This window comes from Corythoichthys intestinalis, chromosome 16 (assembly GCF_030265065.1).
Source record: "Corythoichthys intestinalis isolate RoL2023-P3 chromosome 16, ASM3026506v1, whole genome shotgun sequence".
In the NCBI taxonomy this organism is placed as follows: domain Eukaryota; kingdom Metazoa; phylum Chordata; class Actinopteri; order Syngnathiformes; family Syngnathidae; genus Corythoichthys; species Corythoichthys intestinalis.
Genome location: NC_080410.1, coordinates 38,426,904 through 38,445,919, shown reverse-complemented (window position 1 = coordinate 38,445,919; position 19,016 = coordinate 38,426,904). Strand labels below are relative to the sequence as shown.

At 40.1% G+C, this 19,016-nt stretch overlaps 1 protein-coding gene across 4 annotated transcripts in view; it reads right to left on the bottom strand.

Annotated features, from left to right (window-relative positions):
• axin1 (axin 1) overlaps positions 1-19,016 on the bottom strand; it is a 65,079-nt gene that overhangs the window by 42,109 nt on the left and 3,954 nt on the right. The window contains exons 1-2 of one of the 4 annotated variants that reach the window (XM_057861583.1): positions 12,454-12,754; positions 3,701-4,648 (exon numbers count right to left, since the gene is read on the bottom strand). In XM_057861583.1, the coding sequence (XP_057717566.1) occupies positions 3,701-4,557 (857 nt within the window). In that variant the 5' untranslated portion in view covers positions 4,558-4,648; positions 12,454-12,754. Of the gene's footprint in view, positions 1-3,700; positions 4,649-12,453; positions 12,755-19,016 lie in introns of those variants that run through there. The other 3 variants (XM_057861581.1, XM_057861585.1, XM_057861582.1) reach the window with 3 other exon arrangements.

Below are 19,016 nucleotides of genomic sequence, written 5' to 3'. Positions count from 1 at the left end.
TCAAAAAGTATTCAACACATATTTTTTTAGCAATCTTCCTGTTGAGTGATGACAACCCACGGCAAATTTTACCAAACCAAGTGTTGCACGTTGAACATATCGAGACATATTTGACATCACTCACATTCTCTTCACTCGACGTTGCCGAGAATACTTCTGAAAACCCTTCCCGCACATGAATTATAAATGTTCGGCATCGTCTCTTTTATTCACATTGGAAATCCCATAAGCATTCGACCGGGCTCGCTCCCTGTTTAGAATGCACACGCTCCCAGAGAGAAAGAGGCTCAATGAGAAACCTTTGCAAGCGGCTAATTCCTTGAGCTTCCACACTCCTTAATAATGGAAATGTATGCAACAGCAGAGCATTAAATAAGGGGACATGGGGGAATTCTGAGAAGAAAGGTGAGGTTTACAGAAAAGAACTAAAGGTCAACAGAGAAAGGCAAGATGAGTCTTTATGTACAGCGCCAAAGATGATTGATTCTTGAACTAGGGATCGCACCTTTACAATTGTGATTCTATTATTCATACATAACAGAAGTGTGGATGCATAATTCTAAAACCACTGCAGCAGTGAGATGTGCAGACCTATTTTTTTCCTTGCACTTTCCTGAGATTTCAAACGATATCAATATTGATTAACCAGCACTTGCCTTTGGATGTGTTTTTGATGCGAGTCTGCAGATGGAACGTGTATCAGTGTACACTTTACTCGCTTTTAACTTTCCTGTGTTCTATTCTTAACCCAAAAACTATCAATAATATATTTTGGACTTTAAGAAACTTGCAATTGTGTTATGCTTTCATGGTTAGGAGTACATAAGCTCAACGTCAACATCATTTGTACCCTTGACTATTAAAGCTTTCGAAGAAAAATGTTAAGGGAATCTGGAATACTCATGCCCAATTACACACATAATTCAGACTCAAACTCAAACAATGGAGAATGAATTTCTCCTGTATGTACGTGGAAACTGTGAATGATCAATAGTACAGTATTTTTTGGCCTATAAGTCGCAGGTTTTTTTTAATAGTTTGGTAGGGGGTGTGACTTATACTCTGGAGCGACTTACAGTGGTGCAAATAAGTATTTAGTCAACCACCAATTGTGCAAGTTCTCCTACTTGAAAAGATTAGAGAGGCCTGTAATTGTCAACATGGGTAAACCTCAACCATGAGAGACAGAATGTGGAAAAAAAAACAGAAAATCACATTGTTTGATTTTTAAAGAATTTATTTCCAAATTAGAGTGGAAAATAAGTGTTTGGTCACCTGCAAACAAGCAAGATTTCTGGCTGTCAAAGAGGTCTAACTTCTTCTAACGAGTTCTAACGAGGCTCCAATCGTTACCTGTATTAATGGCACCTGTTTTAACTCATTATCGGTATAAAAGATACCTGTCCACAAACTCAGTCAGTCACACTCCAAACTCCACTATGGCCAAGCCCAAACAGCTGTCGAAGGACACCAGAGACAAAATTGTAGACCTGCACCAGGCTGGGAAGACAATTTCTGCAATAGGTAAAACGCCTGGTGTAAAGAAATCAACTGTGGGAGCAATTATTAGAAAATGGAAGTCATACAAGACCACTGATAATCTCCCTCGATCTGGGGCTCCATGCAAGATCTCACCCCGTGGCGTCAAAATGATAACAAGAACGGTGAGCAAAAATCCCAGAACCACAAGGGGGGACCTAGCGAATGACCTACAGAGAGCTGGGACCACAGTAACAAAGGCTACAATCAGTAACACAATGCGCTGCCAGGGACTCAAATCCTGCACTGCCAGACGTGTCCTCCTGCTGAAGCCAGTACACGTCCAGGCCCGTCTGCGGTTCGCTAGAGAGCATTTGGATGATCCAGAAGAAGATTGAGAGAATGTGTTATGGTCAGATGAAACCAAAATAGAACTTTTTGGTAGAAACACAGGTACTCATGTTTGGAGGAGAAAGAATACTGAATTGCATCCGAAGAACACCATACCCACTGTGAAGCATGGGGGTGGAAACATCATACTTTGGGGCTGTTTTTCTGCAAAAGAACCAGGACGACTGATCTGCGTAAAGGAAAGAATGAATGGGGCCATGTATCGAGAGTTTTTGGTGTGAAAATCTCATTCCATCAGCAAAGGCATTGAAGATACCAAACACACAGACAGGGCAACGAAGGAGTGGCTTGGTAAGAAGCATTTCAAGGTCCTGGAGTGGCCTAGTCTCCAGATCTCAACCCCATAGAAAATCTGTGGAGGGAGTTGAAAGTCCGTGTTGCCCAATGACAGCCCCTAATCATCACTGCTCTAGAGGAGATCTGCATGGAGGAATGGGCCAAAATACCAGCAACAGTGTGTGAAAAGCTTGTGAAGAGTAACAGAAAACGTTTGGCCTCCGTTATTGCCAACAAAGCGTACATAACAAAGTATTGAGATAAACTTTTGGTATTGACCAAATACTTATTTTGCGCCATGATATGCAAATAAACTCTTTAAAAATCAAACAATGTGATTTTCTGTTTTTTTTCCACATTCTGTCTCTCATGGTTGAGGTTTACCCATGTTGACAATTACAGGCTTCTCTAATATTTTCAAGTGGGAGAACTTGCACAATTAGTGGTTGACTAAATACTTATTTGCCCCACTGTATGTGTAAAATTATTTACACCTTCTACCTCCAGAGTTGGCAGAGTTTTTCTAAAGTCACACCGAGGATGTTAGCATATTCCTTATGCTATTGTTATCTGAATAACTCTTAATAGCTATGTCACATTAACATACCGGGCACGTTCCCAGTTCGTTGTTTATGCGTCGCGCAACGTTTGCATACCGTACAATTATTCAGCCTGTGGTTCTCCATTCTATTTTTATTTTAAATTGCCTTTCAAGATGACATGTCTGTTCTAGGTGTTGGATTTTATCAAATAAATTTCCCCCGCAAAATGCGACTTATGCTCCGGTGCAACTTATACATGTTTTTTTCCCTCTTCATTGCACATTTTTGGGCTGAAAAATACGTTATTGCTGAATTCAGAGCTAATATGCAGAACCCAGAGCTAAAGCAGCATTTAGGGTAAGTTAATGCTTATTTTTGCCATTTCAAGGAGGCAAACTGTATTGCAGAGTTGCTAAGGCATAGCTAATGCACAGCATCAATGGTAAGTGATGTTTATTTTTTTCATTTCAAATTGTATTTGAGAGGATACGATGTAACAAATTGGAAACTGTGGAGTCTAATCCTGCAAGTCTTGGGGAAAACGTCCAGGGTAAGATCATATTAGCATGTGTAACGTCATTTCTGTCATTACTAGCCTTGTTACGATTCATTACTATGGTGTCAAAATGAAAGCTTTGATAATAAGTAGTGATATCATTAAAAAGATGGCTGGCCAAATGTAATAAACCAAGTGCGGGAGATAAGCAGTACACTCTATTTAAAACCTTGTCAGCAGTACCACACTTAACCCAAAGTGGCAGCAAAAGAAACTGCCTCTGACTTACAACAAGTGAAAGCTCCCCTGCAGCTTCCTCATCCGCCCAACATAAGTACTTGGAATTCTTCATGCACCATCTGCCTCTTATCTCCCGCTACACACTTCATCTCACATTTTGGGCAGCTCTGAAGGTGGCGAGGGGGGTTTATTTCCAATTCAGCAGTTAGCAGAGAAATGTTTCAGGGGGGGAAAAAATGAAGCTATGAGGAGTTACCTGTACTCTTCATGGAATCTTCCTGCAGTGCGATGCGATGGCGTTTCGGTAAGCAGCCTCTGCGTGAGCCTGCTGCTGGGTGTGAGGTCACATTCGGATGGTTCTTCCGGTTCCTGCTCGCACTTCCACTCCTCGTGCTCGTTTAACGTCGGCAAATAACCCGCCAGATTCTTTGTGGTTCCAGAGAGTGGACTTTGATCGGCATAGATCTGGGGACTCTCTCCCCCTGCCTGCGCATGTTCCAAATATATATCCGATTTAAGAAATAAAGGGTAGGTGTTTTCCTCCATGGTGGCCTGGATCTCAGTCTGAGCCTGGTCGAACATGGCCGGATCTATATGTAGCTTCATCACAGAATCTTTTATGTAAGACTTGGTCGCCGGTTTGATCTGCCTGGAAACAATACCGTTGTTATCCAGGATGTACTTCTTATAGATGGCTTTCGCCAATTTTAGTCGCTTCTCGTCATTGCCCTCGCAGGCTTCCAGTTTGCGAAAGCCGCTGCACGCAAACCAGAAGTCCAGCAGGTCGGCACACGATTCCTGCTTTAGGAACGTCCTGAACAGATGGATGCCTTCCTGGTCGTCCAGCAGAGAGTGAAGCGACTCCGCCCATCTCAGGTAAGGCGGTGTCGGCGAGGCGCTGCCCTCTGGCTCGTAGCCCAAATCCAGGTCGGGCCGCCTGGGCGTGGCAACAGATGCCTCGCATTTGAGGCTTTTGCATGACTGGAAGCCAGCCTTATGAAACTCAGTGAGCACCAGTTCGCCCTCTTCCCCTGGGACTGGAGGTCTAGGGGCATCCTCATTGAAGCTGCCACCCAGATCAACCAGGAAGCCCCCTTGGCTGCTCACACTCATAGTCCCAGCATCCGAGTAGCACGTTCTTGTCGAGCCAGAACAACACGATCTCTAGATCCAGATGCCTACTTACACCACAGCAAAGTAACTCCTGCAAGGGTGGAAAAGCATATCTGTAAGACCCACAACACTCTGCCACTGCATGCATCCAATTTTTATTCTGCACAGTCAGCGTTTTTATTCAGGACTTAAGTGGCCAGTCTCAAGATGAACAGAGAAATAAAAGTAAATTCAGCAAAACCAGAGAAATGAATCAGGTGCTGTATGTTTAAATGGTAACCAATTTTTGCATAGGGTATAATAATACTGAATTTATTGAAAATGTGCAGTAACAGATAGGGTTGTTCTGATCATGTTTTTTTGCTCCCGATCCGATCCCGATCGTTTTAGTTTGAGTATCTGCCGATCCCGATATTTCCCGATCCGATTGCTTTTTTTTTTGCTCCCGATTCAATTCCAATCATTCCCGATAATTTTTCCCGATCATATACATTTTGGCAATGCATTAAGAAAAAAATGACTAAAACTCGGACGAATATATACATTCAGCATATAGTACGTAAGTACTGTATTTGTTTATTATGACAATAAATCCTCAAGAAGGCATTTACATTATTAACATTCTTTCTGTGAGAGGGATCCACGGATAGAAAGACTTGATACTTTGTATATTGTGACAAAATATTGCCATCTAGTGTATTTGTTGAGCTTTCAGTAAATGATACCGTAGTCATGCCCAAATGCATGATGGGAAGTGGAACCATGACTGTGCGTAGTGCTACCAATTGATATATCTTCTCTGCGTTGGCAAATGACATAAGGTGTTAAGATAAATATCAATTGCTACCTTGCTTCCCCACATTGCTTCCCATGATAGTTCTAATCGTAGGGAGAGGGATTGTAAGGCTTTAGCCAATTAAAAAAAGGCTCCAAAGGCAGCCAAAATTCACTCTACTCATTCTACGCTGCCTTTTATCTCTTTATATAGGTAAAACGGCGCCATTACAGATTGAGCGTGAGTGGGTCGTGCAGCGCATGCATTAATTGCGTTAAATATTTTAACGTGATACATTAAAAAAAAAAATTACCGCCGTTATTAGGATAAATTTGATAACCCTACCTTAAACCTAAACTAAAGACTCTGGAAGAGTGAAACATATTATGTCTGTAACGTTAAATATAGGGCTGCAGCTATCAAATACTTTAGTAATCGAGTAATCGACTGAAAATTCTATCGATTAATCGAGTAATCGGATAAAACAAATATATTTTTAGGTGAAGAGCAATTATAAATATACATGAGAAAACAAGACATTTCAGCTAATCTTGAACCATTTTCAGTCAATCAATGTCTTTATTTTCGATGTATATTGTTAAAAACAGCCAACAATTGCATCTCAGATTAACTAGAATAAAAAAAAAAGAGACAAATTCACTGATTTCACTCAAAAAACCTTTAGATCTTATTTAATATATATATATATATATATATATAAACCTAAAAATGCCATTACGCTTGATAACACACATCACTTAAAAGTTAGGATTTTTTCCCACGTGTTTCAATTGAATTTCTATTTGTGTCAAGCCATTTTTAAGTTCTAGTTAAGTTTTACGCTACTCTAAACTGTAAGTCCTGATAGGATTTTGTGTTTTTGCAGTGTTCAAAATAAATGTATGATACAGGCTGTATTGGAGCACATTAGGGACCAGTGCTACTTGGTGTTTTATCCAGCAATGACTACTAAGCTAAAATTGATAGTTAGCATTATTGAGTTTTTATTTTACACCCTCATCACTCCACAAAGCTATGTTATGTTAAAGCCTGTATGTAAGACACGTTAGCCACGCATCAAAAGTGGTCATAATTAATAGAAACCTAGCCCTCCGCAGGGCTAACGTTAATCTTATTTATTAGCGTTTAGCGCTCTTTATTAGCGCTTAGCGCTCTACTGCTTTAAGATAGCGGCTGTTTATTAACGCTGCCCAGACGCAGCCGAGTCTGTCATTTCGCATCTAGTTCAACATACATGGGATCTCTATGAGACTCATCAGATGCTACCTGCTACCAACTTAACATCATGCGGGCTAGTTTTTAGCAACGTCGGCGTAGTTTGGAGCGGCTGTCGGCTGCGGAAATGTTTTTTATATTGTTTTATTGCTTCTTCCTCTACGCACGTGACGCCAGCGCGTTGTCCCGCATTAAAAGTAGTCCGAGCGAAACGTGATGCTTAGAGCTGTCAAAATAAACGATTACTCGAGGTGAATAAAATTACTCGGATCAGTTTTTAAACTCGAGTTACTCGAGTTGCTCGAGTATTCGTTTCAGCTCTAGTTAAATACAATTAGAAAATGATTTAATTTAAAAAAAATATATATATATATATTAAAAAAAGGCATGGCCGATATTTTTTTGCCGATTCCGATACATTGAAAATGACGTGATCGGACCCGATCACATCTCTAATATATAATATAACTGAAAAAATGTCTTTGTCAGGGAATAACAAAAATAAATAACAATGGGGCCTTCCTTGAGGTAAAACACTACTGCTGTTTTTGTTCCCGATCGGGACGCCGATCGATCGGGACATCTCTAGTAACAGAATGTCTGAGGTATGAAGCGCCGGTTCACGTTTGATTACTCTGACTAATTAAACTTTCTGCCTAGCAATAGGATGAACCTAAGTTAAACATGTCTCATTTTTAACTGGCTAAAGTTTGCCACAACAGTGACTCATGATGAAACAATAACTTGCGGTCTGTTGCATTAATTAAACTGTTTGCTATTAGGTCACATGAACTGAAAATGTATCTTAATTCAATTTTGCATCATAAGCCGTTTGCTCATCATTTGTCCTTATAGCAGGGTTAGCCGAAGCGTTGCATGTGATATGAATTTAAAGGTAATTCAAGGGCAAATACCTGTCTTTGTGATGATTGTAATGCAAAGATGCCAAGAATTACATCTCAGTTCCTATAAGGTGTGGTTCTGATTTGCATTGACAAGCGTCTAGTAAAGTTTACGATGTTGCCTTTTGGCAGGCTGCAGCTAACGTGACATTGAATGTTGCAAAAGAAATATCTACTGGGATGGCATGCTGCTTCAGGGCACGCCCACTCACTGTCTGGCCTAATGCGCACACACCAAATTAAAACAAAAAATTTGAGGAAACAGTCTGTTAAGAAATGTGAACTATCACATTTCTCCAATGTAGTTTTCAGTGCCTCCGCATTCTTGTATAGGTTTTCTATGTAGTCCTCTTCCCGCACATCTTTATGCATGTCAACTTCATTGAAGAATTGTAAATAGGTGTGAAAAGGCGTGAGAATAGTAATTGGTCTATATGTGCTCTGTGATTAGCTGGCAGACACGTTGAATCACACCTCAGCTCATGTGAAAGTAAAGTAACTATAAATACTATGAAGAAGGATACAAGGATATCCTTGGGTGAATTTCCAGTTTTCATTTTGTTTGTTATATTAAAATGAATAATTCTGTATTGCAGTTTTGTTGTCCATTTTACGTGTTACTATCAAAATCGTTCGATCGCTGCCAGGGTACATTTCGGCCATTCGTTTTTCCATTAAATTTTGGAAAACGAAAAATGAGCCCAATGCCGTTTTTTGTTTTTATGTGTGTTTGTACCCAGAACATGGCTGTAATGACACCCACGTTCATAGACAAGCAGGATGGAGTTGTACATTTTGTTTCGTGATGGGAAACATGTAACCCTGCGAGAAAATGTAGGGCCAAATTGGATGGACATGTATACAGCCATTTCATTAGACGTCAAGCCATCTGTTTTAATATTCACTATTAAATCGGCATAGCCGTCCAAAGCCATTGTTCAAAGACGTCGAGTACCCATGCTAATTATTAGTAGGTCTGTCGCGATAACAAATTTTAGTAGGCGATATATTGTCTAATAAATTATTGCCGATATGCGATATTATAGTCAATTTTATTTTACCAAATGAACCACTAATGTAGTGACAATTCTTCCTAATAATAAACACAAACTATATTAAAAAATAATAAACATTTAAAAAACACAAAATGCGAGTCATTTGAAAGCTAGATAAGTGCAGAATATAAAATAGGTGGGAAACCCAATGCCATTTTTGTTCTCTACCAATTAGAGCCCATCAAAAGTGTTTATCTGATCCAAAATGACTGTCATCCTGTCCTGTAAATTGCAGATGTTATCAAATTTGAAGCCAAATTATTCATTGCCAATCAGATTTTTCATAATGAGTATTATTTTAAGGTTAGTCTGAGTGTAAAATCTGAAGTATGGAAGATTAACTCCAGACGTCTTTATTTACATGTTAACATGACATGCTTTTATTTTAAAATGCTCACCAGAGGTACGTTCGCTAAGACGTGAACCATAAGCTTTACACGGCAAAAAAGTGCACATCTCTCTTCGTCATGCATGTGGTGTCAGTAATATTTTTTTTTCCCGCATCGTTTGCAAATGCTGTAAACCGGCGAGTTTTCATGTTTGAAGTGTCACTTTGGAGAAGACTGCCAATGTTTTATAGCAGGCTAAAGTGGTTAGTAGTTAGGTTTGCTAGGAAGGTTCAGAGCCTTCCTGAGAAGTCTACTGCTTTAAGATGGCGGCTGTTTACTAACGTATCTAGTTCTTTATACATGTTGCCAATACAGCCATGTCTGTCATTTGCATCTAGTTCTATATATATGTGATATCTACAGTAACATCACATGGGCGTAGTGTGTTGGCTATCGGCTACAGCAGGGGTGTCCAAACTTTTTGCAAAGGGGGCCAGATTTGGTGTGGTAAAAATGTGGGGGGGGGGCGACCTTGGCTGACGTCTTTTATGTAGAATATATTTAAGCAAATTTTTGCAAGCCATTCTGTGCGTCACATTTGCTTTATTATTATTTTTTTTATTAATAATTTCAACAATCTCGCAACTAGCCTTTGTGGCATTCTCTTTCAACTCTCGGGCCCTTGCAAAATACTGCTGCTGTGAAATTAAACTAGCTTCAAGTTGCTTCAATTTCTCGCTACGTATCTTGCCTGTAATCTTGTCGTACATGTCAGCGTGTCTTGTTTAGTAATATTGCCTCACATTGAACTCTTTAAAAACAGCGACTGTCTCTTTGCAAATGAAGCAGACACAGTTGTTGCGTATTTTAGTGAAGAAATAGTCCAATTTCCACCTATCCTTGAAGCGTCGGCCGTTGCAGTCAACTTTCATTTTTGTTGTTGTCGCCATCTTTGAATATTGGGAGTAAAGGGTCACACGGGGTAATGTTGCTTAGAGTGCTGCCGCCTTTTAGTGAGTAAATGAGGAGCAGCATTTAGTGTGTAAGCTGGTAGCAGTACTGCTGACCAATTTATTAAGTCTGTGTGCTGGCCAGACGTTATTGATTTTATGACAGAGGCTGGGGGCCGGATGAAATTAGACCACAGGCCGCATTTGGCCCCCAGGCCGGACTTTAGAAATGTCTGGGCTACAGTCAGGTATTATTGGAGCCACCTAGCATCGTGTTGCAACGGCGTCACAACTCCCTTGCCAGGGTACCCGCGGGTTATTAAAAGTATTAAAAAAGCATTGAATTTAGTTTTCCATTGTTAAAGGGATTAAAAGTATTAAATTAGCTGTCGTAAGTCTTGAATTTTTTCACCGTGGTTTTAATTTTCAACAACATCTCAGTGCAACCTAAATTATATCCGTGACGAAAGTTTTTTTTTTTTTTTTAATCCATAACGAAGATGACGCATAGAATTTTAACGATGCACTGCACCTCATGCGTGCGCGCCGTTAGCATCATTAGCATCAACAGCACAACAGCAGGCTATCGCACAGTACTGTGTGCTAATGCAAGGAACTGGTCAGATGCCTTAGTTGTTATGTTCGACGAAAGCCTCAAGAAGACAACCAAGTCCAAACAGTTGGACCAGCATGTTAGGTATTGGATCGGCGACCAAGTCGCATCCAGATAATTTGGGTCGCAGTTTATGGGTCATGCGAAGGCAGTGGACCTGCTTAACATTTCCAAGTAAGTTGCCAATTTCTCCAATTAAAATGTGTTTGATGCAATAATGTATTTCTGTACGGTTTGCCTTTCGAATGAATGTGAATTTCGCAGTTTTAACTCAAGAGTTAGCCATGTTCAATGGGGTATTGGCAGGTGCACTAGCCTTAGCATGGATAAACCGGAGTCGTAGATTCACCATCACTCTCAGATACACAACACGGTTGACACTGTCTATTATTGGAATGAGTGCGGGGTAACGTTGATCTGAATAACATGGCATGGTGATAGGCAAATTATAATGTTGGTGATAGTAGAACACCTCTTGGTATATTTAAATGTTTTTCTTGATTAAATAACAGTATGGATTTTCTCTATCTGATTTAAAGAAATGTCTTCAATAGCTAACAAAGGATTAACATGTGTTTTGTATACTTCTTGTAATGTGATTAGAAAAGAACGATTACCAAGGGAAATGGTCATGTGTAGCTTTTTTATTTTGTGGTAATTAATGGTAAACTACTGCCATTTAGTGGCTGTTTTTTAAACTTTCACTGCTAATTGCAAGCACTTTACAGTTAAGGTGGCCAACTTGACAATCACCTACCTACCACCTTGGCTAGGTCCTCTTAAAAGGGAAACCTGTTGTATTGCAAATGTAATTTCTGAAGTTGCTTTATAATAACAGTGTAAAATCCATTTTATCCTGGGGAAAAAAAATCTGAAAGACCTTATATTTAAATGTGTTTTAATTGTATCTTCAATAAATGTGCATTCTTTTGTCAAACACACTTAGTAATTGAGGTTAAATTTGATGTTCAGTGCTTTATTTTTTTAATATGATTCAATATTATCTAAATAATGGGTGTGAGAAAAGTATTAATTTTCAGTTGAAATGGCATTAAAAAAGGTCTTAAAAGTCTTGAATTTAGATTTATCAATCCTGGAGGGACCCTGCTTGCCTCCTCCCCACTTCTGCTTTGCTTTCTCGTCTCCGTGAGTCCATCTCTCTCAGACTTGTCTCCCGTCATTCAACCAACATTGTAACGCATAATAACGCACGCCTTTCCCGCCTCAGTAATGGTAACGGGGTTGCCAAGATGAGAAAAATAATTAATTAGATTACTCAGAACTGGAAAAAATAACGCAGTTATATTCTAACGCCGTTATTAACAACACTGATCGTGAGCTTTGTATCACAAATCATATCGTATAGTGAAGTACCAACAGGTTCCCACCCCTAGCACGCACTGACTATTTTAAAATCTGTTCTGAGCACTCATGAACTGCTCGTTTGGCGCATTGATATTCAGATTCTATAACCTGCCATCTCAGGTGTGTCTTTTTGGCTGGTCCTGACAGGTAAGTTGTGACAAAATTCATTAATTATTCGCCTAACACTTTTTTCCTTGCGTGTTTATCGTCGGTCAGCTTTGAAATGAGAAAGCCTCAACACATTCATGTCAAAAATGAACGGGGGAGCGAGGGCCAAAGTGGGGGAGGGGCGCCTGAAACTAACTCAGTGTCCACACATCGACACACACACATAGGGAGCCAGCAAGCAGGCCTCTCGGCGGCACACGGACAAGTGCACAACTTTGTGCCACTGTTCACCCGCTGACATGTCCCTGCTGCCTCCGCCGACCGCGCGCACATAAAGTAGTCCGTGCGAGGGACGAGAGCGCCGGCGACACTTCCGCGACCGGCCAGGAGCTCACGCGGGACAATTCCGCAAACATATCAGGCAGGATTTACGACGAGTAACGAAACGATGGCAGCGCTCGCCTTTAATCTCTTATCTCCCTCCCTCGCCCCTCTCTACTGACTACCGCAATCTCTCCTCCGCTGTCAGCGCGAACCCCAAACAAAAGTGACAATTACTTCACCTTCTCGGCCCCGCAGAACGCAGCGGGCGTCTGGCCCGGAACCAACAGCCGTCTCGGACGGTGTCATAGTTGCGGATGGCGAGAGTTTTTAAGCGTAACAAAGAGGACTGTCGGCGGCTGTCAGCCTCTCCATGGCAGTCTCTCTTCTCTTCTAATGTGTGTGCTGCAAGATGGTGCGCGGCGCCCCTATCGGCCAATGCGGGCGTTGCGGTTCCCCACAACTACACTAGTTAGTATGTATTCTTACTGCCTTTGCTCTTTATCTGTCTGACAAGTGTTGCCTTCAGGGAATGTCTAATTAATTTCAATCCATTATCTAAATGCCCTTAGGCGTTTCGTTTTTCGGACACTGTCTGAAATCATAGCTGTCTTTTAAATCTATCTATCCACCTAGCTGTCATAATTTATCAGCACTTGTCTATCCGATTTTTTTTTTTTTTTTTTTTTTAAATTTGATTGCTATCAGTGACTGTCAGTCACTACCTATCAATCTAAATCTAAATTTGTCAGGTATTGCCTTTGAGGACTGTGTGTAATCACCCCTGTCTGTCCTGTTCCTGTAGGTATTTCTTATTATCATTATCAGAAGTGGGTAGGGTAAACAAAAATTTCCTCAAGTAAGAGTAGCGTTACTTCAAAATATTATTACTCAATTAAAAGTAAAGGTTGTCATCCAAAAATGTACTCAAGAACAAGTAAAAATACTATTTGGTTAAAATAATATTCAAGTAATTGGTAACATTGTGAGTAACTACTTACAATGTTTGATTTTTATTTTTTAAACATTTTTTTCTCAGTACAACGTTATCTATATGAATTGTTACTATTATACTTTGAAAAAGAAGAAGCCTATAACCTACTACTGGGGTGTCCAAACGTATTGCAAAGGGGGCCAGATTTGGTGAGGTAAACATGTGGGGGGCCGATCTTGGCTGACGTCCTTTATGTTGAACAATATATTTAAGCAAATTTTAGCGAGCTATTATGTGTGTCACATTTGCTTTATTTATTTATTTTTTCAATTAATAATTTCAACAATCTCGCAACTAGCCTTTGTGGCTAAGCTTTCGACTCTCGGGCTCTTGCCAAACACTGCTGCTGTAACATTAAACTAGCTTCAAGTTGCTTCATTTTCTCGCTACGTATCTTCCCTGTAATCTTGCCGTACATGTCAGCGTGTCTTGTTTGGTAAAATCGCCATACATTTAACTCTTTAAAAACAGCGACTGTCTCTTTGCAAATGAGGCAAACACAGTTGCGTATTTTAGTGAAGAAATAGTCCAATTTCCACCTATCCTTGAAGCGTCGGCCGTCACAGTCAACTTTCTTTTTTTTGTTGATTGTCGCCATTTTAGAAAATTGGGAGTAAAAGGTCACACGGGGTAATGTTGCTTAGAGTAATGTTGCTTTTTAGTGGGTAAATGAGGAGCAGCATTTAGTGTGTAAGCTACCTCATATGCTGGTAGCAGTACTGCTGACCAATTTATTAAGTCTGTGTGCGGGCCAGATGTTATTGATTTTATGACAGAGGCTGGGGGCCGGATGAAATTTGACCACGGGCGGCATTTGGCCCCCGGGCCGGACTTTGATACATGTCTGACCTACTACATAACCACATTAAGCCAAAGAAATACACACAAAAAAAGCTGTGAATTCTATAGAGCAGGGGTGCCCAAGTCCGGTCCTCGAGAGCCCCTATCCAGCTTGTTTTCAATGTCTCCCTCCTTGAACACACCTGAATCAAATGATCAGCTCATCAGCAAGCTCTGCAGGAGCCTGATAATGATCCTAATTATTTGAGTCAGGTGTGTTGGAGGCAGTGTTGTTAATAACGGCGTTAGAATATAACGGCGTTATTTTCTTCAGTAGTGAGTAATCTAATTAATTACTTTTCTCATCTTGGCAACGCCATTACCGTTACTGAGGCGGGAAAGGCGTGCATTACTATGCAATGCGATGTTGGTTGACTGATGCGATAAAAGTCTGAAAAAGACGGACTCACGGAGACAAGAGAGCAGAGCAGGAGTGGGGAGGAGGCGAGGGAGTGTGACGCCGTTGCAAACGCGATGCTACTATGCTAGGTGGCTCCAATAATACCTGACTGTAGCCGATAGCCTACAAACTACACCCACATGATGCTTCGGTAGATATAACATATATACAGAACTAGATGCAAATGACAGACATGGCTGCGTCAGCAACATATATAATAAAGAACGAGATCCGTTAGTAAACAGCTGTCATCTTAAAGCAGTAGCCTTCTCAGGAAGGCTCTGTTGTAGAGAACCTTCTGAACAAACCTAAGTAACTTTTTATCTAAAATGCTCCTAAATCTTCAAAATCTTGACTTAAATCTATCTTTAAGTGATGAAATAGTTTTAAAACTTACACATGTCAAAAGTAGACAGAAGGGAACTAATTCAATAATGGGAGCAATTTTAACAACTTTAACGGTTGATTCACAACATTAAATGACTTCCACACATAGCAAAGGTTACTATCTAGTTATCGCAATATCCGCAATACCCCTGTGTCTAGTTCATTTTAGGGTAAAGAATTGGGCAAGGGCCAATTGTCCCAAAAAATCCTTTAAACTTCACATTGTGTGATCTAATTTTTTTGTTTGTTTTTTTTGAGAAAAAAAATAACATGAAAATGATCACCAGTTACTTTGCCAAGTAACTAATTACTCTTACATTCAGGTAACTGAGTTACTAACGCCATTACTTTTTGGGAGAAGTAATTTGTAACTATAATTAATTTCTTTTTTAAAGTAAGATTAACAACACTGGTTGGAGGAGGGAGAAATTGAAAACAATCTGGATAGGGGCTCTCGAGGACTGGATTTGGGCACCCCTGCCATAGAGAGAGAAAAAATACAGAAGTGAAACATCATTCGTCCAAAAAGCATGATGCTTTACAGACACCATGTGATTGAACAGACCGGCGTGATCATGGATTGGAAAGCTTGAGTCTGATTGGTGTAATGGAGTCATGTGATTATTGTTGCGATGTCTCATTGGTGAAACTGGTAGTGCCACTGTTGGCGTCTCTGGCAAAAAAAAAAAAAGTAAAATCTAACATGTAGTATAAAGAGAAAAATGTAACGACTAATGTAGCCCAAAGTAGCAGAGTAAGAGGAGTGTTTCTTCTTCATAAAACTACTCAAGTCAAGTAAAATGTATGGCTTAGTAAAACTACTCTTAGGAGTATATTTTTCTCAAAAAGTTACTCAAATAAATGTAACGCGTTACCTACCCATCTGTTGTCTCGTAATGGCTTTGGTGTTTGTCTGAAAAAAAAATTCTATTTGTAATTGTTTCTACCTGGATTGCCTTCATGGACAGTCTGAATAGTCTTTTCATCTCTTTCAGGTGTTTCCTTGAGGGACTTGTTAAAATCACCTATCGAGGGGAAACCTTCACCAAGGCAAACCTGTCTTCTACATATCAACTCAAATTCAAGCCACAGTTCTTCCCATAGATAACATATAATGATGTGTTTGCATGTGCGATAATATAAGCCTCACTCCCTGATAAAATACAAAGGTATGTGTGCACAAATGCATTCAAGCATGCATGTGTATGCGTATGTACGAGTGTGTTTGTGATTTACCATGAAGTCTCTTGAGCTCACATCCTGAGTCTAAATAACGTTAATTAACAGCATGTTAAATTCCTCATTGTAAACCATGGCTTGTGTCAGAAGATGATTACATGAGGAGTCTGTTGATGTATTAGCATTTGCTCATAGTTAACTTCACAACAAAGGAAGAGACTTTGCATTCCTTTTAACTCAGCACAGCAATTTCCTGTGTTGTTCTGCGCAAAGCCCACCAGGCACTTCTAATTATGTCATCACTTGACTTAAAAGCATATGAGAGACAGAATGAAGCAAACACTGCCAAAGAGGCCATCTCAGATCTGCTCACATACCTGGCAGCTACTGAGGACTCGTCTCGCACAGTTCTACTACACTGGGGATAAATGCTGGAAGAGCATAATACACAGCCAAATTGATGGCGTACGTGGATCAAAACACTCGAAAGCAACAGAAAGTGCAGGGATTCTCTTCACACGACATCTTGTCGTATTCCCACAGTTAACTCTTCAAACGTTTAAAACGTTTACCTGCCAGTGATGTTATAGTTTAGAAAGGCTAAACTTGGTTTAGACTATTCCCTGGAAATGATCAATTCATAAATCACAAGTTGGACTGAGTCACTCAATTCTACTACTTCAAACCATTCACTGCCATTAACGGTGATAGACGTTCAATCCAATTTTACTAGGAGTGGCTGACTGCTGCCAACCCTTGCAGTCAAAAAGGATTGGCCCTCTATCACCTTATTGATAGGCAATTAGTTAATGCTTTCAGTGCCATTAATGAGGATAGATGTTAAATCCAGGCATGTGCCGGTATGAGATTTTAACGGTATGATAAGCTTAAGCAAAAATACTGCGGTTTCACGGTATCGCAGTTATAGCTCTAGAATGTGTTATCTTGAAATGTATGGGTTAAAAAAAAATCAATTGAACAGAATTAAAAAAAAATGTTCGCATCATGTTTGCAAATTGGCAGATGTTTACAATGGCGGAAGACTTTACAAAAGTAGGCTAACGGTAGAGAGGAAACTAGCCATGTTGTCTGCCTCGTTAACAAGTTTAAGTTATAGTATTTCTTTTACCATCGCTAGACACACTAAACCAGCCTGAGTGAACTCTCGTAGCTGGTGGGAAACGTTATTGACAGCGTTACCTTACATTTTGTGTAAAGTGACGGATGATGGTCACACATTCACGTAATGTGAAATCATGTTGGAGGTAGGCCTGAACGATATTGGAAAAAACTATTGCTGCGATTTTTTGGGGGGTTGCGATATATTACGATATCATATTGCGATATTAAAAAAAATATATATATATTTTTTTTTTTTAAAGAAATTTTTACTAGATGACTTGAATAGCTGTTTGGAAAGACTTTGGATGAGTCATCATGACCTCAGTGTACAGTATTCCATCGTTTTTCGTGGTTAATAGGGACCAGAACCCGCCGCGATAAGTGAAAAACCGCGAAGTAGCGCATACGCCCCCCGTCCCCCATTTTGTGTGTGTGGGTGTGTGTGTGTGTGCGCTCAATGTGTTTATTCAGATCTAGCACTGGAAAGAGATACATACAAGACATGTTTTTTCTCACTTTTTTCCCCCCAAAGTATGATTTTCAAAAATGTATATACTGTATATATACAGTATACATATATATATATATATATTTTTTTTTTTTATAAATGCTTTTTAAGCACTTCAAATGTAATAATTATGATCAATTTTAAACATAACTGTCCCACCTAATCATTTTTAAACAAGAATAAAGTACTGTAGCAGAAAAATGCTTGGCTTTATTAAATGCTTCTGTTTACCTAACATGGCTGTTACTCTTGGCGTGACATGTAGAAATTACAAACTCCTCATAATCACTTCTGGCATTTATTTTATGTCTTGAACGTCCCCACATTCTCCCCCCACAGACACACACATTCATTCCAGCCCGCGCTTCTTTGTAGAAACTGTTTAACAAGTTAAACGATGATTGACAGATTGCTGCCCGGCTTCTTTGACCAGATCAGCCATCGTTAACTTAAATAAACAAGTGCCGCAGTGACTGAGAGCTGGGAAAGGGGATGAGAGAGGATGTGCGAGCGAATGAAGCAGATCAAAGGTTTGTGGATTGGAAAAAAAACAAAAAAACTATTGCACGTCCTTGCGATGGGACTATCGCACATGCGCACATCGCGATGGCGATGTTTAAACGATATATCGTTCAGGTTTAGTTGGAGGTGTTGCCTGCACGTCGGCTGACCTTCCTCTAAGCCGCGGCCGTCTGTTTCTTTTCCGTAGCTGAATTACTCCCATACTAGCGACTTTGTCTATTTTTGCGGGGGGCTCAGGTGTAGTGTCACTGACAGACACAGGACAGAGCAACAAGTGAAAGGGAATGGGCGAGCACTGCCGCTCCAAGCCACGGATTTCTCGCTACATTTTTGGGACCTGAAAAATAGCTAATACCGTAACTAGGATATGATGGAAAATTTTCATACCACAGTAATCCTTGAAACCGGTAGACGGCACATGCGTAGTTCAATCATGTAGCTCTTTTCATCCTTGTCCTGTGAATTTAAATGAGTCCCTAATTTAGCATCGAATGGACGACTGTTCAAATGGATTGGACGTCTATTGCGTTCAATGGCAGCCAATGAGTTAATTTATGAAATAACATGAAAGCGGTTAGAATAGTAGGAACGTTGTTGTTTTGTTTCCCTTAATTGTTTTGAGTGATAACACGACAGCTACTGTGTAGCCAATATGAACAGTTCATTTGTAAGGCAGATCTGGTTTGTCTGCCTCAATCAATGGAAGCAACTGAGGGGGTCAAGGGGGTTCACACCAGAGGCGATTGCTCTACGACTGCAAGGAAAGCTCAGCTTCCTCTAAAATGTTAAAAAAAAAAATACATAATCAAATGCATACTGTTGTATGCACATGTCATTGACAAAATATGCACTA